Genomic DNA, 27,857 nt, shown 5'->3' with positions numbered 1-27,857 from the left:
CCTTTTTATCTATAAATACTTTTTTTTTTATTCTGAAAATATCTAACCTAAAATTATTCATATGTTTTAGATATTTTGAATATAATGCAATGGTAACACGCATAATCCCACTTTCTTAAAGAAAAAATATAACTAAAATCTAATAATACGTCACTTATCTGTTGATACATCTACATACACACACACACACACACACATATATATATATATATATATTCCCTACTGTGTGTGTGTGTGTGTGTGTGTGTGTGTGTGTGTGTGTGTGTGTGTGTGTGTGTGTGTGTGTGTGTGTGTTCTTGAAAATACTAACGTTTCGATAAGAACAATCACCATTGTTATAACCAATGAAACCAACAATGTATATATATATATATATATATATATATATATATAAATAATGGGAAATGAAAAAGAGAAGGGGTGAAAGAGAGGGAAGGGAGGGAAAAGAGAGAAAAGAGGGAAAAGAGTTTAGGTAGAGGTAGAGAGAAAGAGTAAAGTACATAACTAGATTAGCCTTACTTACAAAGGCACACCGACTCAAGTCAACTAACCTTGAAATTCCTGTATACCCACCCCCGTCCCGCTCAATCCCCACACCTCCCATTACGAAAACTAGAATAATAATAATAATAATAATAATAGAAAAAAAAATAATAATAAATATATTTGTATTTTTTCTAGCCTTCACGGCCCTGAGCTAGACGCGCTTCTAATTACACCGAAATTAACTCTATACTTTGTCCTTGATAATAATTGACAATAATAAGCCAATCTTCATTGTTACTATTATTTGTAGTAATATGTTTTATAATCATTACGATCACTGTTATTATTATTATTATTATTCATGTCGCATTATCGACCTAAATATTTGTCTACAAACCTATACAAGATGGCTGCCAATCATTATTTCTATTATTATTACTGTTTTATCACTATTATAATTTCCATTATTACAATTTTCATTACTTTAGTATTATTTTCGTCATTATTATTATTCGCATCATACTACCGATCTACTATCACCTTCGACGTCTTATCATCTTCATCCTTTTATCTTTCTCCTCCTCCTCCTCCTCCTCTTTCTGCTCCACATCTTTTCGTTGTCACCGTCGTCGTCGTCCTGCTGCTTATCTCCTCCTCCTCCTCGTCGTCCTCCACCTTCTGCTACTGCTTATCTCCTCCTCCTCCCCCTCCTCCTCCTACAGCTTATCTCCTCCCCAACATTCCTGAAGACGGCATGACGTCACCTGCTCCTCGAGGATCTTTGATAAAAATAGTCCGACGGAGATGTGGACGACGTCGTCTCTGCGGCGGGCGGCCGGGCGGGCGCGACGCCCGTTACGCCCTCAGAAGCCCCGAGACTGAGGCGGTGGACCTTGAAGGTAATCTCGTTCGAGGAGGAGGAGGAAGAGGTCGAGGAGGATGAAAGGAAGGAAGAGGAAGAGAACGGGGAGGAGGAAGGGGAAGAAGGGGAAGAGGAAGGGGAGGAAGATGAAGAGGAGGAAGAGGAGGAGGAAGATGAGGTGGTCGAGGAGAATGAAAGGAAGGAAGAGGAGGAAGAGGAAGAGAACGGGGAGGAGGAAGAGAACGGGGAGGAGGAAGAAGAGGAAGAGGAAGAAGAGGAAGGGGAGGAAGAGGATGATGATGAACAGGAGGAAGAGGAGGAGAACGGGGAGGAAGAAGAGGAAGGGGGGAAGGGGAGAAGAGGAAGGGGGAAGGGAGGAAGAGGAGGAGGAGGTCGAGGAGGAAGGGGGAAGGGAGGAAGAGGAGGAGGAGGTCGAGGAGGAAGAAGAGGAGGTCGAGGAGGAAGAAGAGGAGGAGCTTTCCCGAGCAATGCTCCCACCCCTCCTCCTCATCATCACCATTAATCTCTCCCACCACATCCTCCTTCTCCTCCTCCTCCTTAGCCTCCTCTTCTCCTTCCCCTTCCCCCAGCCACCTATTTCCTCCTCCTCCTCCTTTTCTTCCCCCACCCTCCTCCTCATCATCTTCCTCAGCAACCTACTTCCTCTTCCTCCTCTTGCCCAACCTCCTCCTCCTATTTCTTCCTCATCCTCCCACTTCCTCCTCCTCCTCCTCCTGCGAGTTTCGTTACAGCACTATTGCATGCAATGGGAGGTGGGGTGGGGGTGGGGGTGATCAGAGCAGCACAGGGGATGATGGTGGGGAAGCCCCATTACGCAATCGGAATCGCTTCCTCCACCCCAACGAGGATTATTTCATGTCTCCTCTTTTATTCAAACGTTTGTGTGTTTTGACAAGATGCAGCTACATGATCTCAGATTCCCCATGAAAGAGGAGGAGGAGGAAGAGGGGAAGGAAATTACTGGGATATGATTAAGGAAAAAGAAAACAGAGGAGGAAGAAGTAGAAGCATAAGATGACAATGAAAGAGGGAAGAGAACGAAAAAGAAACGAGGAAGAATAAGAGAAAATATGAAAAGATAGAAAGCACACGATGAAGAAAAGGAAAAAGAAAAATAGAAAGAAACAGAAGCAGAAGAGGAAGAAGAAAAGAAAAAAGAAAAATAGAAAGAAACAGAAGCAAAAGAGGAAGAAAAATAGGAAGAATCAGAAAAGGAAGAAAAATAGGAAGAGGGAAAAGGAAGAAGAAAAAGAGGCAGAAGAGGAAGCAGGAGAAAAAGAAGCAAAATAAAGCAGAAGATGATAGATGAAAAAGAAAGAGGAATAAGGAAGGCGAATAAGAAGAAAAAAAAAAAAAAAAGGCGTCCTTCAATGTTCACCCCCGGCTGCCGTCGCGTGATTTTATTACACTGAGAGGATGACACTAATCTCCATGTTAAGCAGCGTTAAACCTTTACAATGTCAGCGTTAAACCCCAACTCAAATAAGTTTGTCTCCATGGAAAACTGCACTTTTAAATATTTCAATCATATCTATGTTTTCATTGTGTGTGTGTGTGTGTGTGTGTGTGTGTGTGTGTGTGTGTGTGTGTGTGTGTGTGTGTGTGTGTGTGTGTGTATGTTCATGTACGTATGTGTATGTGTATTTGTGAGAGAAATGAGACGGGTAATTTGTTATTGGCATTCAATACAACGGTCTTAAACTAAATTATAGTAATACTAATATTAACTCCAGTAGTCATAATACTGATAGTAACGGTGGCGATAGTTGTGTAAAAAAATCACATACGCTCCAAGCACGAAAAAATATATATATATATAAAACATTATCAAAATAACGCAATTGCATTCTTAGTACAACTTTTTGTCAGCATACAAAACTTGTTTACCATTCCAAGCACGCACGCACGCGAGCACACACACACGCACACACACTTGAGGCTAGATACGATAAAACTGGAGAGTGGGAGACGGGACCCGACGAACGTTGCTCCTTTTCTGTATGTTACAATTAGATAAATAGAAGTAGGCAAACGCAAACACACACACGTTTCAAGATATATTTTTATACATAGATGCGTCAATTTCTAGAATAGTTTAAAAGTCGTTATAAGTCAAGGTAAGGTTATAAATCAACTTCAAAACTGTATTACAATTAGGTTAACACACACACACACACACACACTTATTACTTCCTCGTTCAGTGCCTCGCATAAAAAAGTAATGATATCCATTGTAACTGTTTTCCAACTTGATTTTTTTTTTGTTCTTTATTAACGCTGGACGCTCTGTGTGTGTGTGCGCGCGCGCGTGCGTGTACGTACGTGCATGTGTGTCTTCGTATCTGTGTGAAAGTATGTGTACGCATATGTGTGCGCGTTTCAACATGGCCTTGGATCACGTGCTGGACTCGTGATGCTATCACCCTCCTCAATAAGAGCTTCATAGTTCGTATACATATATATATACATAATGTATACATACATACACACACACACATATATATATATATATATATATATATATATATATATATATATATATATATATATATATATATATATACCGATAGGCAATGATGTGCCCTCACACACACACACACACAGTCCATCTCCTGGATTAAGGGGGACAGTAACGGCTTATGGTGTTCGTAAATCTCCACACCGAGTCTGCGAGGCGAGTCCGGCGCAGAAATAATAATTCTTTCCGAACAGGTCCCCCATCTTCAACTTGAGGTCCTTTCCCCCTACTGCACTTCATGTGACGTCATGTTTATATATTATTTACATTATATACATTTTTGTGTGTGACGTACTTGTTCGCTTATTCCACGTGAACTGCTATTGTTGACAATATGACATAGGTTAGGTTAGCGCAACGGTTTGTGGGCCTGGGAAAAGGACCCGTCCGGAAAGAAATGCATCCACACATTGACGGATGAGGCCGTGTTCGGCACGGACTTCCCGTGTCCATCTATTTTATCTTATCCGTTTTTAATGTCCAATCTCTGGGTGTCCGTTTATTTTACTTTATTCATTTTTATTTTCCAACTTTGTTTTGGACTCTAGTACTGGTGGATGATGATGATGATGAGAAGGAGGTGGAGGAGGAGGAGGAGGAGGAGGAGGAGGAGGAGGAGGAAAGGAAGAGTGGAGGAGAAGGCACAAACTATCAGCTGTCCTGACGTTGTGCAGTATTGAAAAAAACAGCACACACTGATAAGAGATATCTTATGGCACAGCCTGTAAGTGCCATGGCACAGTCTCTACGTGACATCCTCTTGGCACTGTATTACTGCGTGGAGGTAAGGGTGTTGGCGAGCTTTGGAGATAACCCTACGCGATGTCCATCCATCCTGTGGTGCCATTCCACTCTTTTGAGCATGACAAAGATTGATTTAATTATTTATTATTCTTTTTTACCTCTAATGAACCAGTGGGGGGGGGGGGAACCAGCATTGCTCCTGACTCAAGCAGTATGGCTTTCTGTATGTTGTTGTAGTAATAATAGTAGTAATAATGAATAATAATAATATTAAATAATAATAATGATACGGTTTAATGTCACAAGCTCCCCCTATCAGGAGGCTAAGATGGTGCCTCTTACAGAGGACTTTGTAGTGTGGAATTGAATGAACCATAATGCCCTTGGTCCAACTTTGCCAGTGGCAGGGTTCGAACAGTCATCACCTCAACCTTCGCCACAAGTAACGATACCCTAAGCTGCTCAGCCAGTAAACTTTCAGAACAATAATAATAATAAAAATAATTGGTTTATTAAGTTAACAGCAATACAGAAATACATTGACAACATACAATTGGTTTAAACTTTTGAATGAGTCTAATTCAAATACACAATGTACTAGATGTAAATAGTCCATATATGATGATCTTTGTTTCTTGCATGTATGTACTGTATGTATGTATTCACTATGGTCTTTGGATCACATGTTGGACTCGTGATTGACAGCTATTTTCCCTCCCAGAAGAGAGCTCAGAGCTCGTATGACCAATCTATGGGTAATGCTGTGACCTTACAAGCACACACACCCCCAACTCCCTGCCCATGAGAATTGGAATAATGACTCGAAGTGCACCGATACTGAAATTATTTCAGCCCTGGGCAGGATTCAAACCCAGACTGCCATAGTGACAGTCCCAAGACTCTACCAAATGCGCCACAGAGTCATGTATAAGTACAGTGAACATGTTTTCCGTTGACTGCAGACATCACTCCCACAGAAACAAGTTTATAGTCATAATAATAGTAATCTTGCCCACAGTAAGCCTTTAAGAATGAACAGAACTAAAAGTTATTGCCACCTTAATAATACTAAATGTGTGACATTCCTGAGTAAGGATAATGAACAACGGGACAACCCAAGTAATCATAATGCACAATGTAACAACAACCCAAGTCAACATGGTAATTATGCTAAATAACTGGACTTCCAAAATAATATATCATATACATATGCATATATATATTTTTTTTTCAACAGAGAATAATAATACAGTAATAATGATGATAATAGAAATAATGATAATTAAAAAGTAAAGAAAATAAAACAGGTTAAACAGACGAGAGAAGAGTGAACATTAGACCATTTTCATTGTTTTTTACTTAAGTGTATATAGGAAATGTTACCACACTAAAATGCGTTGACTATTAAATGTCACCAATTAATTCCATCTAGTTCGAGAACAGTAAGAAGCACACATCCTGCATTGAGTTGGATAGTTAGCAGATAACCTTCACAGCATAAATACCAACTTGTATCTGTTTACCCTTTACAAAAGTCAACCGCCTTATAACAAAGACTTCTACCAGTATGAGGATGTTCCGTCATCCTCGAGATGCTGAGAGTGAAGGGGCCATGTATGGGTTTTTTGATGGACGTATGTTATGATCTGACCATCCCATTGGTAGAACAATTGGAAGCGTGCTGCCCTACCACTCATTCAGTTGCGAGTTCAAATCCTGTGATCTTGTCTGATTCCCAGCAGTGATTGTTACCTGCCCCAGCAGTCTAAGTGCACGGGGCAAAGGTGATGGCTTTGGCCAAAGCTACTTGACGCCTTCTGCCGTAGGCTCCTCACCTCTCACTTGCCACCCTATGTTTACAGGGAAAAGGTCTTGACTTGCACTTTTGGTGTTAACGCCATGGGGAGGACACACCTTAAGTTTCTTTGCTATGTTGGAATGGCTGTGTTGGGAATGAAGTCTGAAATTGGTGTAATCAGCTCAAACATACTGATTAGGTGCTAGCATGTATATGTGTATATGTGTATATATATATATATATATATATATATATATATATATATATATATGACACTGATCTACTGCACCTCTATTGTCCACCATTGTGGAGAAGGGTTGGAAAGCCATGAAAGTATTTTTGCACTAACTTGGGTATTTTGCTATCTTTATATGTACTGTACATAACAATACTTTTGTCCTTGAATCTGTGAATATCAAATATATACTTCCTCTCTTAATAATATCTTCAGACTGGTTAGTTCACAATTCACAGCTATGCCAAGTTTATAGTTAACATTTTACCAATAAAAAAGAAAGAAAAAATACAAATAAGATTAATAATAAATAACAATAATAATAAATAATGAAAAATGAAGAAAGAAATAAGAGAAGGAAAAATAAAGAAAGAAAATTTTTAAGAAAAATTAGAAGAAAAAAAAATGGAATATATATATATATATATAACACACACACACACAAACAGGATATGAAGTCAGATAACACAGGTGGCTGATGATTCTGGGCTGGAGTGTCAGATAGCAGAAGGCACACTGACTCAGCTTGGCACCAAATGCAAACCAGGGTAAAAGACTGGAGAGGCATACCCCAGGAGGCCCACTGCTGGATATTGACTTAATTAACACTACAATATAATGCAACTAGATTGGTGTGATTCACCACGGTCTTGGATCATGTGTTGGACTCATAACTGACAGCTGAATGAGACCTCAGAACTTGTATATGCCTGATCTATGGGTAATCCGGTGACCATACGCATACACACACACACACCCAACTCCCTGCTGGATGACAGCTCAGAACTTGCATATGCCTGATCTATGGGTAATACTGTGACCATACACATACACACACACACACACCCAACTCCCTGCCCATGAGAGTTGGAGTGCTGGCTCGCAGTGTCAGAGCAAAGAAGGGGAGGAGGCAGGGGCCATTTTAAGGTGTGTCACTGCAACTGAAGCAGTCACCTTTGCCCTGTGTGTTTAGGCTGCTGTTGCCACAAGCACGATTGTTTATGTGCATTCTAAGTCCCTCTCCTTCCACATGTATATTTATTTTCTTCATTTCTCTCTGATGGTTGATGTTCTTGTTTTTGTCATTCCCTAGACTGTTTGGCCAAGCAGTCCCATCTCCCTGAGGAATGCCATGACTGGAAAGGGGTTTTCCCACAAATCCCTTGTAGATAATGCATTATATTATTGGCATGCATAATTATGTACAATGCAGTTTTCCATACGTGTTGTATGTATAGTATGGGGTGAAGTTTTACACCCCGGACAGTTATCTGCGATGCAGTCATCTAGCCTCTTGTGGTAACTTAGGTCTGGATGGGGCCTGCACCACAGTCCGATCAGATGGACTCTGTCCTCTTGGCAGAGAGAGGATTCTGGGGACTGAGCATGCACCAGTGTGTTGCCTTTCAATATGCTGATGGAGCAGCGAGTGATATGATTATGGACATGCTTCCATAATAGGGTGTCTGGTGGTTGAGGTAAATGGGGTTTGCTGATGGGTAACCTATAGACTTCAGATCTAAAATTCTAGCACTACATCTGATTGAGAACACATGACCTTGTTCAGCTATGAAAAACCCAGACATTGTAAAGATTTGCAACCCCAAAGTACCTGATGGCTGTTTTTATCTTTACAAGCTATCATTTGGGGTGGCTGATCTTAACAAGCTCATTCTGAGCTAACCTAAGCTTAAATGATTGTCACTGTTCGGGTAATCTATGTCTACAAGCTCATTCCTGGGGTTACTACTCTTTACAAACTGATATGTGGGGTGGCTGATCTTTATAATATGTCCAAAAACTCCAAAATGAAGGGGATAAAAATGTCTAGAACCTATCTTAACTAACATACTCCCTTTATTTTACAATTTTTGTATTTACTTCAGCTACCACTTCACAAAAATGCACCGAAGAGAAACCTGCTCACCGGCAAATGGCCAACGCTGAAAGATCGGCAATGCAATGACATGAAAGTATGCCACAAGACCAAAACTGATATCAAGAAATAGCACATTGTGAAAGTCATAATGGCAATGGAAACAGTAACTTGCCACTTTCCCTTACCAATGCAATCACTTTCCTTTGCAGGAGCCATTAAAAAGAAATTTGTACTTCTTGATGGCTAAACCTGAAATCAAATTAACTTTGCAATGAGGTGCTTCTGGCGTACTAATGACAACTTTGATAGTGAACTAATAACAACTGATGCCTTGAGTTTCACCAACTCAAAACTAGAAACCCAGATCCCTACAGAAACTAGCAACATCCGAGTCCTTCCACAGATTTCTCGGAAGAAATTTTTAATTGTGGTCTGTACTGTATTTACCTAATACACTGAACCCTCAATGCGACTGACTCATGGGACTCCGTATTCAAAACACAGAATGCATGAAACTCTAATTACTATACCTGGAGACCCTTAATATATGTATTATGAGAGGTGTGGAAGTCCTTGATAGAGATGACTTAGTAAATTGGGATAAGAGAAACACAAGAGGACATGGAAGGATACTTAAAAAGGACAGTTATAGAAGAGACCTGGAAAAAAAAAAAATATATATATATATATATATATATATATATATATATATATAAAAATCCCCACAGAGTGGTGGATGTATGGAACATATTAGACACAATAATGTGTGCAAAAACAATACAAGAGAAAATTAGACACGGTGAGATACAGAGATGGGACACCACAAATGTAGCTCCCCTTGCTGTAAGATACAACTATGTAAATACACATGGAATAGCTTAGGTGATATTGCCCAATACAGGAGTTCAAATCTAAATACGATAATTGGAAATCAAGAATATAGATTAAGCTGGATCTGTACATGAATTTGAGTCTAGGTACGTTAGAAAATCAGGAGACAGGACCCAATGACCACTGCCCCTTTCCTGTATACTATGATTAGGCTTCTTCCCTCTTATAAGGGAGGTAGCCAAATCAAAGCCATGCACACACTTCCATCCACCACCCATTTTTCAATTTGTTCCTATAACCCTGCAATTCATCTCAGGCCATAAAATATCCTTCATCCTTTTCATTTATTTCCTTTAATGTCCTGTGCACAACTACAAAGTTCCTGCTTGCCCTCTTCCAATGATGGTCAGTAGGCCCAATGTTTTTAATCTCTTCATACATTATACCTCTCAATCTTGTATGTATCTTTCACTCTGTGTTATGACCATATCACCAGTGTTGTTGTTGTTGTTGTTGTCGTTCCCTAGACTGTCTGTCCGAGCAGTCCCGTCTCCCCAAGGAAGGCCACAGCCGAAACTGGGTTTTCCCACAAATCCTTTATAGAGTGTATGTTGTGTTGTTTGCGTGCATGATTGTGTATAATGCAGTCTTCCATTATGTGTTGTATGGTATGGGGTGAAGTGTTACATCCTGGGCAGCTGTTCACAACACGGTCGTCCAGCCTCTTCTGGTAGCTTAGAAGTGCTGGGTGGTGACCGCATCGCAGTCTGGCCAAGTGGACTCTGTCCTTTCGTGGGAGAGAGGATTCAGAAGGGTGGATATCAGGGGGTCTGGCATGTAGCAGTGTGTTGTCTTTCAGTGTGTTAATGGAGCGGTGAGTGATATGATTATGAATATGTTTCCGGAGGCTGGTATTTGGTGGTTGTGGAGGAAGAGAAGAGAGTATCTGTGCGTAATAAAGGTCTTTGGGTGTAGTTTTAATGTTTCTTGGTGTGTGTGGGTGTTCTGCTATGTAGTGTAGCGGGTGTGATGTGTTTGTGGTGGCTGCAGCAAGTGTTTGTGTGCCTCTCATGTCGAGGTGGTCCTTGACTTTGAGGACTTTTGTTTCATGGTGTAAATGGTCTGTAGGTGATGTATTTGTGCAGCCTGTAATTGTTTTTAGGGCTTTGTTTTGTATGATTTGAAGGGTGTTGTGGTGTGTCTCACTGAGATTAGGAGCCCATGCAGGACTCGCATAATTCATCACTGAGCGTATGCATTGTTTGTATATTGTTATATTGGTTTCTTTGTTTTGTCCAAATGTTGTTCCAGTGATTGACTTAAGTGCGTTAAGTCTAGGTGTGCATTTGTTTTTTATGTTTGTGAGGTGTTGTTTGAAAGACATGGTCCTGGAGCTGCAACGTCTACGTCGTGGGACCACCCCCCAACCCCAAGAGTTGGGGGCCAATCAGCAGCAACCACCCCTGGCCATCAGCTCTACGCAGATGGCACCGATCCCCAAGGAGGAACTACGCCTACCTGGGGGAGTACCACTTATCACCAGTGTTACAATCTAGGGTGGATCAGGCAGTCTCCTTATCAATGTAGTGAAAAGTAAAATTTATGTTTTTTAGCAATCAGCTTGTTTCACTCGCAATTGTTCTAATATGTTTGTCATGTGATAAAGTATGAAGAGTTGCCCAAAAGGTACCAAGTGTCTAACTTTTAATAACTGTTTTATCGTTACAAATGCATGTATGGAATTATATAATATGTGGAATATAATAAAAATTAATTTGCATTAGTCCTTTTTGAACAATATGTGAATATTGTGCTGCGCCGAATTTCAGCTATATTGACCTAGTGAGATCAACCGACCATTCATCTGATATAATGAACAAGGTTAGTATAGATGGTGGGCAGAAGATCATGGTCGTCTCTATTTGAGGTTCCTTTTGTGTTCCTAATTTCAAATTCATGAACCAACCTAAAGTTCAATATGACAAGACTTTTGCATATATCAAACTGTTGGCTCTACTAACCAAGCCTTCCCCCTAATTAGTTATATATCGAGGGTTTAATGTAATGCCAAAGCAGCCTTCAGTCCATCAGTATTCACAAAGGCATGTTCAACTGTCATTATTACAGTGGTGCCACAAAGACGCACAAAACAGTTTGCCAGGAGCGAGTGAATATAAATACATTCCTCCTCATCCTTGAGGAAAATATTGCACCAATGAGGTGGAGTTATAGAAGTGCTAAGAGTCACAAGTAAATGTACTTGTACTTAAATATAGATTTTCATCCACTTGTAATTTATTTGATCAAATAAAGTACTTGTTCGTTCTTAAGTACAATAACATGTACTTGAGCTTCTACTTAAGTACATAGCAAAATGACTGCACTTGTACTTGAAAAATATCCAGGTACAGTTGCCTACACTTGTATCCAACCCTGGTAAGCATACATCATACATATACCAAGGCTTTTTTCCCCCTTACAAGGGAGGTAGCCAAAAAGAAAAAGGCATAAAACCATTTCCACCCATTCCATCCCTAAATACACTCCACCCCCCTCTACCCTCCTTCATCTTAGCACCTCCTGGATGACGGGTCATCCTTGTACTTTGTCCACTGCCCTGGGTCGCAAGACCCTGGTAAGAGGGACAGTAAAAATAAGATTACCACTTTCTTGAATGGATTTTAAGCTCCAATCAGAAAATGATGCTAAAAATCTGCTATGTCTTGCTGCATTGCTCCTGACCCAGACAGTGGGCAGAATTCAGGGATGATCCTTCATCCATGAGAAGCCAAGATGAAAGGGGAACAAGGGAGCAGAAGTATGCCTTTGACTTGGATAATTCCCTTATAAGGGGGAAGAGATCCTTGGTATATAGACAGAGAAGTACCTAGTCCATAGGGAAATCACTAATTCCCTAAATCATGGACTGTATAAAACTCACAGTCAATACCCTATCTAGGACTTATACAGGAATTGTAAAGGAATAAAGATACTAAAATCAAGTAAAATCCTGGAACAATCTGGAAGAGCTTGAGAAGGATCTACCAAATGCAGAGCCTATGGTCCCACAACCCTACATCCACAGCAAAAAAAAAAAAAAAAAAAAAAATCTTATCACACACTCAATTTCTTGCAAGAAATCTGATTTTTCTTCAACAAAATCAACCAAGCTAATGCAACAAAAAATAACCCCAACATTATATAACTCAAACATCTACAACATGCCGCCTGTACATCACAACACATCTGTACAAGAACACGTACACATTGAAGGGGATAGAGTGCATTGACAGAAGATCTCTCTTGATTAAGGATGGGAGGACTTTAAGAGGTCATGAGTACAATTAAGAAAGACCACGTGTCTAAAGCATCCGAAGAAATAGTTTTCCATATACATGCATAAATACCTCGAATAGCATAGAAGGTGATATATCCCAAGCCGGAACAAAACAAGAACTCACATATATATGGAAATCAAGGATATAGATTAAGTTGGAACTGTACATGATTTTGAGGCTAGGTACGATAAACTGGAGAGTAGAGGATGGGACCCAATGAGCTCGGCTTCTTTCCTGTATACTTCAATTAGGTAAATACATGTTCTACTCGCAAAACAAATACCAGAAGACCAAAGGTCAAACACCGAACTTCACCTAACTCCCCAGACATCAGCCCAATGGAGAAATCCCTCCAATGACAAGCAATAACCACATAGACATACCGGTAACTACATTCAGGGCATAAATCAACACTTAACCAAAATAAACAAAGAATGGGCTCAGGAAATTTCATCCTGGCTTCTCTAATTTCAGAACGAGGGGACGGAGAGAGGGGGGTCACCGATTAAGTTAAGTAGCCTTACTGTGGATGTGCTGTGTCTTGCTGCATTACTTCTGATTCTGACTCATGCAGTGGGCAGGAGACAGGGATGACCCGTCATCCATGAGGAGCTCAGATGAAAGTGAAACAAGGATGGTGGATGGGAGTAAGATGGGCAGAAGTGGAATGAGTAAGAGTGGGGGCATGCCTTTGACTTGGCTACCTCCCTTATAAGGGGGATGAACGCTTTGGTATATGGATATTATATAGATAAATAGGCTCAGCCACAAACCAAATGGCCCAGTATGCAATCACCACACTGTCATTGAACACCTCTTCCTGTACTATGACACTCTTATCCAATCAGGACAACAACACAATATCTTCCTTGAGTGACATGTAAACCAATGCAGCGGCCTTTACCAGTTACTTTGGAGACGTGGGTCCCCCGTAAGAGAGGCCTGGAGCAATAGATCAACAGATTTGACAAACAATTTTGGTCCAATTGTAGAATTGAAGGCACTGATCACTACTTGGACTAGAGGTCAGGAGCAGTGAGGTTTCAAGGCCATGCGACAGCAGGAGAGCTTGTTGTAAGGGCATCAACTTCACTCAAAACTCACCATGCCACTTCTATGCAATGTGAAGTGAAAAACACATGGCAGACCAAAGCCCTGTCAGTTACAGCAAGCTATTTCATTTTATTTTATTATTTTTATTTATTTATTTTTGCCAATGTTTGGTTGCCTCCCTGCCTAGCTAGGGCTGTTGGAAACCAATGTGGCATAGCCCACAGCAGATCCCGGGAATTGAATTCACAACCACCTACTCAAGTTCCACACGGTATACACTGGGCTACCATGCAGCCCTTGTAAGGGCATATGACAATCAATTCTCATCCTTTATAAGGATGGGGGTGCCATAACATCAAACTTAATAAGTACTGAAGTGAACAATCACATGCACTAAGCTGAGGTGATATACAACAAGATGGATTGAGAATTGTCCGCTGATGCTACAAATGAGCAAAAAATCTATGTCTCCAAGACAACTCTCCTCCACTGCTTCCTGTACCACACCCACTCGCTTTCCTTCTTCCCCTTCCTACCTACCTCCTCTTGAGAGCAAAACAACAAAACCTTCGAATACTATCTGTCGTAAGCTCCTGGTGTGATATTTATGCACATTTTCTTGGGTGGTAACGACATCCTTATAAAAAATTAACAAGTTATACATAGGTACCTTACCTTACACACTCTGAAAAGACAAAGAGTGTGGGGTGATTTAACAGAGGTATTCAAATGGACAAAGAGTTTAACAAGGGTGATGCAGGCAAGGTTATCATAATAAGACAGCAGGGCAGGACTTGTAGTAATGGATATGAATTGGGCAAATTTAGGTTTAGGAAGTAAACAGGCAAGATCTGGTTTATCCACAGTGTGATTAACAAATGGAATAGACCTAGTAACCATGTAGTGAGTGTTGAAACTACTGGTTGTGTCAAGAGAAGATGAGATAACTTTGTGGATAAGGATAACAGGTGGTAAGGTACATTGAACTGTCTAGTGAAGGCCTTATGGTCTCTTGCAGCCTCCCGTTCTTATGTTGAGCATTTCATCATACACACAAACACAAATCACAGAACACTTCTAACCAAAGCAACAAATCCAATACAATACTTCAACAAGCATCCCTACACAGTGATGCAGAAAAGTCAACCCCAACTTTACTTCTATGCATTTTGTAATTCTATGTATCTATCTATATACCAAGGGCCCATTCCCCACCCCCTTATAAATGGATGTGCCAAGTCAAAGCCACAAGCCCACTCCCATCCACTACCCTTGTTTCCCTCATCTTTGTAATGGTGTGGTATGTTGTAGCATCGTACAATTATTATGTATTACAGTAAACCCTCAATATAACGGATCTTGATGTACTGAATATCAGATACAACAGACAAAAATCTGACAGGACAAACTCTCGCTATAACAGATTTTCATCTGTTATAGTGAGGGATCCTCAGTTATAACGGATCTTTGGATATGATAATAGACCCCTGCCCCCATATTGTCCGTTATATTGAGGGTTTACTGTAATTTCTAATGCTGGACAAACTTCAGGATATAACGGATTTGTCCGGTGTTTCGATCGGATATAACAGATCTTCAGATATAATGACAGACCCGTCCCCATATTGTTCGTTATATCGAGGGTTTACTGTATACTTATGTATTGTTCAATTAGGAGATACACGTTTTCCTCATTATATAACTAATATTGTAAATGTGTAAATATGTTAAGGATGTTGTTAATTTCTAATATTGTCATTGTGCATTTTGTGCTTATACACGAAGTTTTGGGGAGAAACAGGCAAGCTTCTGTATGTTTTTGTGCCTGCTCAAGGCTTGGCATCTAGTTGTTTTTTTGCCTCGTAACTGTATGCATACATTTGTTATTGTGGTGCTTTGGCACATTTTTTATATGTGTTTGTTTGATTCATGTACTTTTTATTTAGCCACCCTCTAACATCTTAGCACCTCATGGAAGAAGGGCCATCCCTGTCTCATGCCCACTGCCTGGGTTAGAGGCAATGCAGCAAGACACAGTTCATCCACAGCTGGGCCACTTCATTTACACAGTGACCCTTCTCTGTCCCCTCATGCCGAAAGTGGAGATGGGGGAAATCCCTTTGGGCTGCATCAGATTATCACCCATATCCCACCTTTGCTTTCTCCTTCCCTTGCTCAACAGAGAGTGGTAATGTGTAATTAACATGTGGAATTCCCTTGTCATTGATGTTGCACATGCAGTATCTATTCTCTCCCTTAAACACATTTCAGGACAGTCTGCATATGAAGTAATTATCACAAAGAAATGACATAAAAGCACCGAACCAGTCATAGTAGATACATAGCCCAAGTCTAGTAAACAAAGTAAGGATCCCACACCTCTTATCTGTTGTAAATTTTTTCTTCCATAGGCCAGGCCTCCTTGTACACTTTCAAATATTCACACAAGGTCAGTCGTCACCTTTACTCTCATTAAAACGTGTGGTGTGAGATAAAAAGTACAAAACTAAAGAGAAAGTATGCCTACATAATTCTAATCCATTGAGGTCAGTGACAAGTTGTCATCGTTCCTTAGACTGTCTGGCCAAGCAGTCCATTCCTTAGACTGTCTGGCCAAGCAGTCCATTCCTTAGACTGTCTGGCCAAGCAGTCCATTCCTTAGACTGTCTGGCCAAGCAGTCCAGTCTCCCTGAGGAACTCCACAGGTAGAATGGGGTTTTCCCACAAATCCCCTTTATAGAGGTATAAGGTGTTGTTGGCATGCATGATTGTGTGCAATGCAATCTTCCATAATGTGTTGTATAGTATGGGGTGAAGTGTTGCATCCTAGACAGTTATCTGTGATGTGGCAGTGTTTATGTTGTGGGATCACCTCCCACGCCTCCAACCCCCATCATGTAGCCAAACTGCTACAAGAAGCCCTTGCCACCCCTGCAGAAGGCACAGCTCCCTCGATGACAGGTACCATGTCACTGATGGTCCGGTACGATGGATGACAGTAGGAATCACCTCCCTTCTGCCCATTTTTTTATATCCCATTAACCCCCTCATCTTCACCTGGCGGTGCAGTCCCAAGGGGCTGACATTCGTTCTTGCCACTGGGGCCAAGATCTCAAGTGACTTTGGTTGCATTTGCTCCACCTTTGAACATAAGGGGAGTTCTTGTCTGGCAGGGCTGTGTGGTAGCCCAATGGATACAGTGTTGAACCCATGAACAGATGCACACAAGTTCAATTCCTGGGAACCACTGCATTGGTTCCCAACAGCCTTGGCCAGGTGGGGAGGGGACCCAAACATCGGCCTAAAGAACCCAGTGGCTTGCTGCAACTGGCAGGGCTCCCCCTACCAAGGTTTTCTTACTTCCCACGTTGTGGGCATGAGCTGGTGAGTTGGCTGGCAAACTACTACTGATAGTGTCAGTGAGCCTCTGACATGGGGTGTAAGTAGATGCTACTCGTGGTGATGATATCACCACGACTTTTGGATCTTGACCAATCACAGACCGACATGCCTCGGGTATGCTGTAGGCAAGATTAGATGGTTCAAGGAGACAGTGCCCAGTGCAAGTTGTCTTTACTACTACAAGCCAGTGACACACAGTCTTGTACTAATACAACACCTATCAGTCCATAGTCTCTTCCCATGGAGATCAACAGGAGGGTATAAAGACTGCTGTCATACACTGTGGAATTTTGGGTTTCCAGTCAGTGAAACTCAAGGAAACAATTATCATCATATAATCATATAATTCACAGGAAACAAGCTATATCTGCACGGCCTCATCTCTGTCTCCACTTGACAAACACATCTTTAAATCCATTTATATTTTCCTAATTTTATGATTTCAAGTTATTACATATAAATATTAGAATGGAAGAGACTGTAAGAGATCATAAGAGCATAAGAATGAAGGAGACTGCAAGAGACCATAAGGCCCACAGTAGATAGTTCCATGTCCCTTACCACTTGTCATCCCTATCCATAAAGATATCTCCACTTACAACAACCAATTGTTTCAGTGCTTGCTAACTAGATGGCTACAAAGTCTATTTCATTTGTTAATCACTGATAGTAAACCAGTTCTTGCCTATTTCCTTCTTAAACCTAAACTTGATGCATCTGTATAAATTAATACATAAAGAATTTATGGATAGCTGGGGCCTATATGGGTACCAAATGCTGTCTTTGAGAGGCATCTCAACATCTTTGGTACCAAGTACCTTTGGAGACACATTGCTGCATGCCAGACCCCCCTCATATCCATCCCTCTGAGTCCTCTCTTCCCCAAGTGGACTGTGTCCACCTGGCCGGGCCGCACTGTGGCCACCATTCAGCCCTTCCAAGTTACTAGGAGAAGCTGGACAATGGTATCATATATAAATATCCAGGATGTAACACTTCACCCCATGATATACAACACATTATGGAAGACTGCATCATACACAATCATGCATACCAACAACACAATATACACTCTACAAGGGAATCATGGGAAAACCCTATTCCAGCCATGGCCTTCCTCAGGGAGCCAGGACTACTTGGCCAGACATATCATAGATAAATATCCAGGATGTAACACTTCACCCCATAATATACAACAAATTATGGAAGACTGCATCATACACAATCATGCATGCCAACAACACAATATACACTCTACAAGGGATTCATGGGAAAACCCTATTCCAGCCATGGCCTTCCTCAGGGAGCCAGGACTACTTGACCAGACAGTCTTGGGAATGACCACAACAACAACAACAACATTTGGGTTATCACTGGGATGACTCCATATCGCACCAGCAACTGTGTTGCGAGACTGAGGCAAGGGCTGTTACTAGCGTAATTCATAAATGTCAACTCCAGCTATACGGTACTTGTATGTTGCACACTTCCCCGATGTTGATCATATTTACATGATTGTCTCCACAAAGACAACCCTCTGTGAGGGTAATGACAGGAATACCTGCAAAAATCACAGTTGGGAGAAGTAACTCACCAACAAGATCATGGGGAACAAGGGTGATGATGCAGACGAAGTCATCACATCATGACAGCAGGGCAGTAATTGCAGTAATGGATATAAATTGGACAAATTTAGATTTAAGAAGGAAATAGACAAGAACTGGTTTACAAAATGAGTGGTTGTTGAATGGAATAGGTTTGGTAACCATGCAGAGAACACTGAAACAATGTTGTTTTAAGAGAATACTAGGTAACTTTATGGACAGGTATGACAGGTGGTAATGGACATGGAACTGATTGTCTAGGCCTTATGGTATCTTGAAATCTCCTTCATTCTTATGTTTAATAACAGCTGTTAGTTACCCAAGTAATTAGACTGTAACAAGGTAGGGGTTGACCTTCTCAGAGGTGTTCTCATCGTCAATGTGGCTGTGCCTGGTTCATTCAATACGAAAACCAATAGCTGTGCAGGACCTCATGGCTGCTCCACTCTGGCCAATCTAGACCAGCATTGTTGTTGCCGTCATTCCCTTGGCTGTTTTGCTGAGCAGTCCCCTCTCCCTGTACAATGCCACTGCTAGAATGGGGTTTTCCCATAAATCTCTTATGGAGGGTATATTGCATTCCTGGCCTGGTGAGACATGGTCTACATTGTGGGACCAACCCCAAAGAGAGCCACAAGAAACCTTTGCCACTCCTGTGGGTGACACAGATCCCTGGGAGCAGCTTCAGTTACTTGTGCAAATACCATCTACACCAGAATTGGTGATGATACCAATTCTAGGAGGTGCTGGGAAGAACTGTATACACTTTCCTTTATCTTTCTATTAATCACATGTTAAACATAGTGCTAGACTACCTAGACCTAACTACAGGGGTGCTAGGGTTAGAAAAGGTTAAGAAATGCTGACCTACAATTAACCTCTTCAATACAAGTCAAATACCCGCACACACATCAGGCTGTCTGATGTACAACAATGTATTGCAATACGCGCATTACAAAATATAAATATGTCACAGAAAACATGATCAAGCCTGTTCACAGAATATGGGGATCACTCAGCTACTACAAAAATAAATATGATTAGGAACCTGATGCTGGGATCTTTGTATACCCTACTTGAAGCTCATGATGTATACATAGGGATTACCATATTCAAGAAGTTAAACACCTTGCTGAGGTGTAACTGAAGCTACACCCCCCAAATGTATGGGGCTCCTAATTAATAATGGTGAGGAGGTGGAAAAAGACTTATGACTGGCCAAGTCAACTCACATGACCACAGCATGTATTCAGCAACCAACCTGTAACAAGGAACCCAATAAAATTGTCCTAATAGAAAACAACCATTCAAGTTGTATTACCCACTAAAAGGTCCTTTTTACTCTGACAACTGGTACCTCATGGTTCTGAAATTTATATCAGTCCTTGTCCTCAAGAAAATGCAGGTGAGCAAAAAAGTACTCACCTAATTTTTTTCCATGACTGCACTTTTTTCAGACTGTTGGAATTGAATCACAACACACTAAACAGAGTCCATCACCATTTTACACGAGAATTAGCTTACTTGCAACCTCGTTTCCAGGATCCTCCTACAATCCTATCTTGGATTGCATCTTACAAAAGACGAAGCAGTAAAGCCCTGGAACAAGGCAGGCTTACTCAATGAATATACTGTGATGCTCGGCTTCATTCTGTGGTAAACATCGTCATTGAGGCGCACAAAATTTGAACTTTGATTTTTCATAGGTGTGTGTGTTTTTAGTGTTCCTCATTTCGAATTTAGGCAAGCTATGGTATGGATGTGAAAATGCGCATCTAAGACAAGCCCTGACATCATGCACATCTTCACAGGTAACACAGTATCACTGACAGCAGCATGGAAAAGTGCCACAAATGAGCAATACCTAACAAAAGAACTGCTCAATGGAGAATGAAACAATTACAAAAGCAAAACAGGAGGATGACCTTGGAGTGCTAGTCACAGACACGTCAACCAATACATCAAAGGATTACAAAGGCGGAGCATACCGACAGGAGACCTTTTGATCCATATCTAGGTCGGATGCGAAAAAAAAAATCATATTAATAATAAAATAATAAATAAAAACTATGATAATGTAAATAACAAATAAAATACATAAATAAATGCATAGGTATAGTTAAATAATAAACAAACAGGTAAATAGTAAATAATAATAAATTGACATATAACTAATAATAAATAAAAATCAGACAGACAAATGATAACAAAACAAAAACAAATAATATAAGATAAATTATAATCATTACAGCATCTTACTTAGGTATTTATCTAAATGATTCTTAAAGCTTTGAACTGAACTACATTGCACTACCTGTGCAGGAAGTTTATTCCATTCATTAACTACATGGTTGGCAAAGTTGTTTCTACCTACTTCCAAATTGAATCTATTTCCGGACAGTTTGAGACCATTGTTTCTTGTCTGATTCTCATTCAATGTAAAAATTTGGTCACTTTTGATGTTGTCAATTCCCTTTAGAATTTTAAAGACCTGTATCAAGTCACCTCTGAGTCTACGCTTTTTTAGGGAAAACAGATTCATATGTTTTAGTCGATTTTCGTATGATTTATTTTTTATATTTGGAATCAGTTTTGTGGCTCGCCGTTGTACTCTTTCCAATCTGTCAATGTCTTTAATGAGATTCGGTGACCATACGGAAACAGCATATTCCAAATGTGGACGAACTAACGATTTATATAGCTTGTTAATGAGTGATGGACTTTTGAAATCAAAAGATCGCGCAATCAGTCCTAGAATCTTATTCGCTTTCTCAGAGGCTGAAATACACTGCTTGGATGATTTGAGGTCGTTACTGATAATTACGCCGAGATCTTTTTCACTATCCACTTTTGTTAACGAATTTCCAAATAACTTGTAATCGTACTTACTGTTATTTTTACCTATGTGCATTACCTTGCATTTACTTGTGTTAAATTTCATTACCCTGAATGAAAATCAGACAAGAAACAATGGAACAACAATCTCATTTTTCATTTCCTTTAAGATTCTTGGATGCCAACCGTCAGGCCCTGGTGTTTTATTAACTTTGAGTTTGTCTATACACCTTTTAATTTTTTCTTTTGTTATATTTACCGTAGTGAGTAAGTTTACCCTAGACTTTTCACAGGTTTCAGTTTGGAATTCACCTTGAGGTGTTTCGTTTACAATAGTGTGGGCAAGATATACAGATTGCTATCTAGCTATATTCCAAGGGCTTTTCCACCCTTTATATGGGAAGTAGCCAAGTCAAAGGCATGCACTCGTCCCCACCCATCACCCATTTGTTTCCCCCTCATCTTAGTTCCTCAAGGATGAAAGGTCATCCCTGTCCCTTGTGCACACCCCGGGTCAGAAGCAATGCAGCAAGACACAGCACATCCACTACAGGCCCTCTTAACCTCGCAGATTGCTGACGAACATACAATGGACACTTCGCTACAGACAAGGATATGGAAAAAAAGCATAACCGGTACTCTATCTACATGGCCAAGTCAAAGACACGTACCTATTTCCACCCATTCCACTCCTCTCCACCACCTCTCATTTTAGCTCCTCATGGATGACGGGTCATTCCTGTATCAGAAGCAATGTAGCAAGACAGTACATTTAGCCTGATATGTGCTAAATTTGAACTTGAAGTGATAATGTGGCCTCTGCACAAAATAAAGGATAAAAACAAGATTGAGAGAATACAGATGGCTGTCACCAAATTCCCGCCTTTCCTTGTAGATAAAGCATACAAGGAAAGGACAGATCTTTTGGACTTGCTATCAAAAGCAAATAGGCAAGAACTGTTATTAACAAATGGAATGGACTTAAATACCACATAGTGAGTGCTAAAACAATTAGTTGTTCTAAGGGAAGATTGGATAACTTTATGGATAGGGACAACAATTGGTAAGGGACAGGGAACTACCTAATATAGGCCTTATGGTCTCTTGCAGTCCCCTCCATTCCTATAGTCTTGTCAATCAATCTGTAGCCCTGCCTCTCTTTTGCAGAAGACTCGCACCACTTGGGAAAATGGTCACCAGCTCATGCTGAAAGTCATTCAACAGAGAGACTTTGTGTTGTACAAATGCTCACCAGCCAAGCAGATTAGAGCGTTGCTACTTGAGGAGGAGCTCGAGATGATGGCAGTTCAAACCCTGCTGCCAGCGAGTTGGACCAGGGGCATGATTAAGTAAATTCCACACTATTAAGTCCTCTGTAAGGGACACCATCCTTGCCTCCTGATAAGGGGAGTTCATAACATTAAACTGAATCATCATTGTACAGATGAGGTAAGTGTAAGGTAGTGTATAATAACATACTTCATCTTCTGTATAGTATCTGCTTCTGTGGTTACGTTTCACAGCAGATTCTGCATTATTTATTTTAATGCAGGGTGGTGACTCACACACATGCATGTTGATATAATTCTTATTTGTCTCCAGAGTGATTTCTCTCTTGGGTTCTATCTTTCTTTTTTAGGAACCTACAGAATGGCGCTCATGGGCGGTACAACAAACGGGAAATGAGGTTTGGGGCAGGAATTGGGTTTGGATCGGAATAAGCTAGATCAGAATAAGGTTCAGGAGTGGGATAGTATTGAGGAGAGGGAGGTAGTGATGGGTGATCCTATTTCAAGGGAGTGGGTGGGAGTATGCATTTACCTGGTTGTATCTTACGGGAAGGGGAGCTACACTCATGGTGTCCAAACTCTGTATTTTGCAGTGTCTAAATTGCTCTTAAATTTGTGTATGGTTTTTGCACACACTATTGTTTTGTCTAGTTTGTTCCATACATCCACCACTCTGTGGGAAAAGCTGTTCTTTTTCAGGTCTTTTCTATAACTGTCTCTTTTGTGTGTGAATAATAATTTGACACAGCCCGAAGGGATTTTTCCCCATCTTCTCTTTTTCTGCATGAGGGGACAGAGAGGAAGGGTTGTCCATTAGATGAAGTGGCCTTGCTGTGGATCTGCTGTGTGTTGCTACACTGCTTCTGACCTAGGGCAGTGGGTAAGATGGGTGGGAGTAGATTTTGTGCCTTTGTCTTCTGGCTACCTCCCTTGTAAGGGGGAAAAGGCCTTTGGTACACGTACAGTATGCATCAAGAATGTGACTTTGAACTACGTCAAATGGAAGACTATTCTAATCTTGGATGCTGCGGGGGAAGAATGAGCACTTAGATATGTTGGTGCTTGTTAAGTACAAGTGGAATTTTAGGTTATGACTACCTCTAGTTGTTTGTACTTTTCTTTGTTTATCTCTGGGAATATGTGGCGTGGTTTGAAAATTGTTAGTTAATTGTGGAGTGCTCATTTTGAGAATCGAGTGTGTATATGTTTTTTTATATGGTTGTATTGTGGGTACAGGGTACACATGTTATGGTAGCATAGATGTTGGAGGAGAATACTACTAAGTTACCAGAAGAGGATGGATGACCACATCACGGATAATTGCTCAGGATGCAACACTTCACCCCCTTACTTTACAACACAATATGTAAGAATGCATTGTCCATAGTCACACATGCTAACAATACAACATATAATCTCTACAAGGGATTTGTGGGAAAACCCTGTTCCCGCCATGGCATTCCTCAGGGAGACGGAACTGCTTAGCCACACAGTCTAGGGAACGATGACAACAACTCAGGTTGTTTTCATGTTGTAATAACTGGGCTGTGGTTAAAATTCCAGATTCAAGCAAACATGGATATTTAACATGAAACTTAGGTTGTCCAATGACACCTAACAATGTAACCATTCCATAGTAAAAATAGGTTTCTGAAATACAAATACAAAAAGTGTTTGAGAGATACTGGAACAGCACCATCTTGCGTTGTATGTTGGTCTCGTTAGTTAAAATCTTAAATTTTGGTACAGTTTCTTTTCCTTTCCTTTTAGTAAGTTGTAGAGATATGATTTGGGTATTTGAATTTTATTGCTCAATTTGGTCAGAATAAAATTTGATGGACTAATTTTAACCAGAAATGTATGCAACAAATTTCGCATCACTACGGTACTTTTTTGGCAAAAGAACTACCAGAAACAGAGAATACATCAAAGTCTAGGAACTATGCTGGATTATCTTGATATATTGCATCATCCCTCAAGGGGCCTCAGTGGGGACCCATCTCAACTGTGTCAATAATGGACGGAATAACTTCAAACATTCTTGTACACTTTAGAAATCAAAGCCGCTGCAATCAAAACACCCTTTTTCTGTGAAATATATGCACTTGGTGAAAACAACAGATTACACTATAATCACCACACAGTGAAAATAAAAGTACGGTTTGTCAAGCCCCAACAAGCCGCAGGGAAGATCCTGCTACCATGAAGGTTCCAAAACTAACTACCCATGATAGTCATTTCAGCAAGGGTAGGACCAAAGTTGTTCAAGTGCCTTCCTCAGTGTCCACGAGGCACCTTAGCCTGTGGAGTTGGGGCCATTCGGAAGCAACAAGACCTTCCTGTAGAAAACCAGACACGCCTCCTCAGATTCTGTATCATATCCTGGCCATACTACTGCAGACTAGACCACTTGACGGAGGATACAGTGGCAGTTCCTGTAGCTGAGGTAACAGGGCCAAAAACGAAATGCATATGCTTACCCAGCCCTGTATATATTACAATTTGTTGGTAGAATTATTATTTTAGCTTCTTTAAGGTCTACAAATGGTGAAAAAAATGAAATGGTGAAAAACATGAAATATGATCATACATCAATAGTGACTTAATGATGGCTATGACTAAATTTTCCCTAGATTACACTACTCCAACAGATTTTTAAGATTAAATTTCCTACTGATCGGCAAGAGCCCATATGTAATACAGTCATGTCTTTGATATAGCAACACCACTGGTAATTATAATTTTATTTCACGAAGTACGAATGAAAGTTCCAAAGAAGCCACAACTGATTGTCTGATAAGTTTCTTATCACACACCTAGTCAGTAAGAAGATAACACATTTGATTGCGTTAGTCATATTCGTTTCATTACGTATATTTTCGCCTCTGCACATCCTTGCAATGTCAACGAGCTTTGGAGATTATTCTTTAGGGTGTTATTTTCTCCTAACGATTGACAAAGTCATCCCTCCACTTAGTACCTTGTCGCTACTTCAACCACCATACCTCCCCCCCATCACCTAATACACAACAGCTTTGAATCCTCTATATTTTTAAACACCGTTACTTACCGTGTCGTTGAAAGCCATGGCGTTCTCCGGCTGGCCTCCTGCCCTGACTGCTAGATTTTTCGTCGGATATATTGATGAGAAGGAAGTAGGAAACACAAGTGTACAAACACCCGTCACCTGACTTTTGACACTTCCCGTTTAGTTCTGCCCCTCGACCACCGACACAGGTAAACACAAGCACTAAAACTCGATTTTTGTTAATACACTGTAATAATACACAATAAATTTCATTTATCTACACTCATACGCTTTTTAACTGTCTATCTGGCTGCATCAGAGTATACACATAATAATCCCAGCACTCGCCAAGTACAACTACTACAGAATGACGGTTGTCACGGCTACACGTTCACCGCCATATTGGATAATGAGGTGATTGGAAGGCGGATGAATACACGACACAGCCAATTCCTCCGCAGTAGAATATAGTTATTAAATGCACAAATACTTTGCGATACTTTTGTAGCAATATGAAGATATTACATTATTGGAAAAACTCAGAGCTGTGTTTCAGTATATAATCTTATTGATCACAGGGCAAAATTAAATGTGTCTGTATATTTGCATGACAAATTTAGAAGAACAGAAGCGGTTATTTTGAAGTCCTTTATCCCTCTGATATTAAACTAGTCACAATATTTACAAATATTGACAACTAGAATGAGAATTAATCAGAATATGAGTAAATTTATGTATCAAGAAGTTTGAAAAATATTGTTAGTATAAAATGTAAGAGCATTTTCAACTTGCGCTTTCGGTATGAATTGCGAGTCGCCACATAGTAACTATTAGTCTGTTGTTCCTGTCGATTGTATAAATACCATAATCATTGGTTAAATTGAATAATGTGATGTGGATAACGATACCAGGACGGTGTTTACTGGTAAGAGATAATATTTATGGTGATAATGATGGATACCTGCGTTCAACACCCACTGTTGTCCAATGCAGTCGAAGTGCACAATTATTCTAAAAAAGGAAACTTGCTACAACAGTAGGCAATGTGAGTCATATTAATCCATTTATGGCCGCGTTGCACCTTAGGGATTTCATTCTTGCTAACGCAAGGTGACTTTGTTCCGAACTTGAATTAATTAATCTCTACGCTGCTGAATCAGTGGGGTTTTAATGTGGTCTGACAGGACAGAAAATGCTTAAATTGTAAGTTGAATAACCACCATGTGAAATAATAATGATAATAATACATACATATACCAAGGGCTTTTTCACCTAGCAAGGGAGGTAGCCAAAGTCAAAGGCATAGTTCCACTCCCACCCATTTCATCCCCCACATACTCCACTCCCATCCACCACCCTTAATCACTCCCTCTTTTCTTGGCTCCTCCTGGATGACGGGTCATCCCTGCATCTCGCCTATTGCCATGTCATGATGATGATGATGATGATAATGATAATAGTAATAATAATAATAATAATAATAATAATAATAATAATAATAATAATAATGATGATAATAATAATAATATGGATAATAATAGCGGTGATAATAATAATGACAACAATACCAGTAATTCTCCTTACCCACTCAAAATGATTTTATTGGTAATATTAACGAGGACACTACAAAAATCAACAATTACAAAAAAAAAAAAAACAGAACATAATGAAAACAAGCCAAACATTCAATAGAGGGCTCTACATCTTTAATTGGAATTTTGCTTGTATCTCTGCATATACATATTTAGATGCAATATATTTTTATGGTGATCTCTTTGTTATGCGCTGTGGTTTTATTGATTAGGTAATTTACTTCTTTATTAAATTATTCATCAATTTTATTATCTATTAGCAACCATCATTATTGTGTTTATCATCGATTTCCTATCAGGGTGAAGTTTATAGGCTGTGGAAATAGACACCTGGCCTGAAGC

General features: G+C 40.2%; 1 protein-coding gene across 3 annotated transcripts in view; it reads right to left on the bottom strand.

Moving 5' to 3' along the window:
* The window catches only part of GckIII (Germinal centre kinase III), a 169,618-nt gene extending 143,281 nt beyond the window's left edge, over window positions 1–26,337 (bottom strand). For 2 of the 3 annotated variants that reach the window (XM_076212921.1, XM_076212924.1), the window contains exon 1: window positions 25,966–26,337. In XM_076212921.1, the coding sequence (XP_076069036.1) occupies window positions 25,966–25,983 (18 nt within the window). In that variant the 5' untranslated portion in view covers window positions 25,984–26,337. The remainder of the gene's footprint in view (window positions 1–25,965) is intronic. The other variant, XM_076212922.1, reaches the window with a different exon arrangement.
* Window positions 26,338–27,857: the final 1,520 nt, after the last annotated feature.

This window comes from Oratosquilla oratoria, chromosome 30 (genome assembly GCF_046742065.1).
Source record: "Oratosquilla oratoria isolate Oo_2021 chromosome 30, ASM4674206v1, whole genome shotgun sequence".
Taxonomy (NCBI): domain Eukaryota; kingdom Metazoa; phylum Arthropoda; class Malacostraca; order Stomatopoda; family Squillidae; genus Oratosquilla; species Oratosquilla oratoria.
Note: the sequence above shows the minus strand (reverse complement) of the source record. Positions and strands in the feature narration are given on the sequence as shown.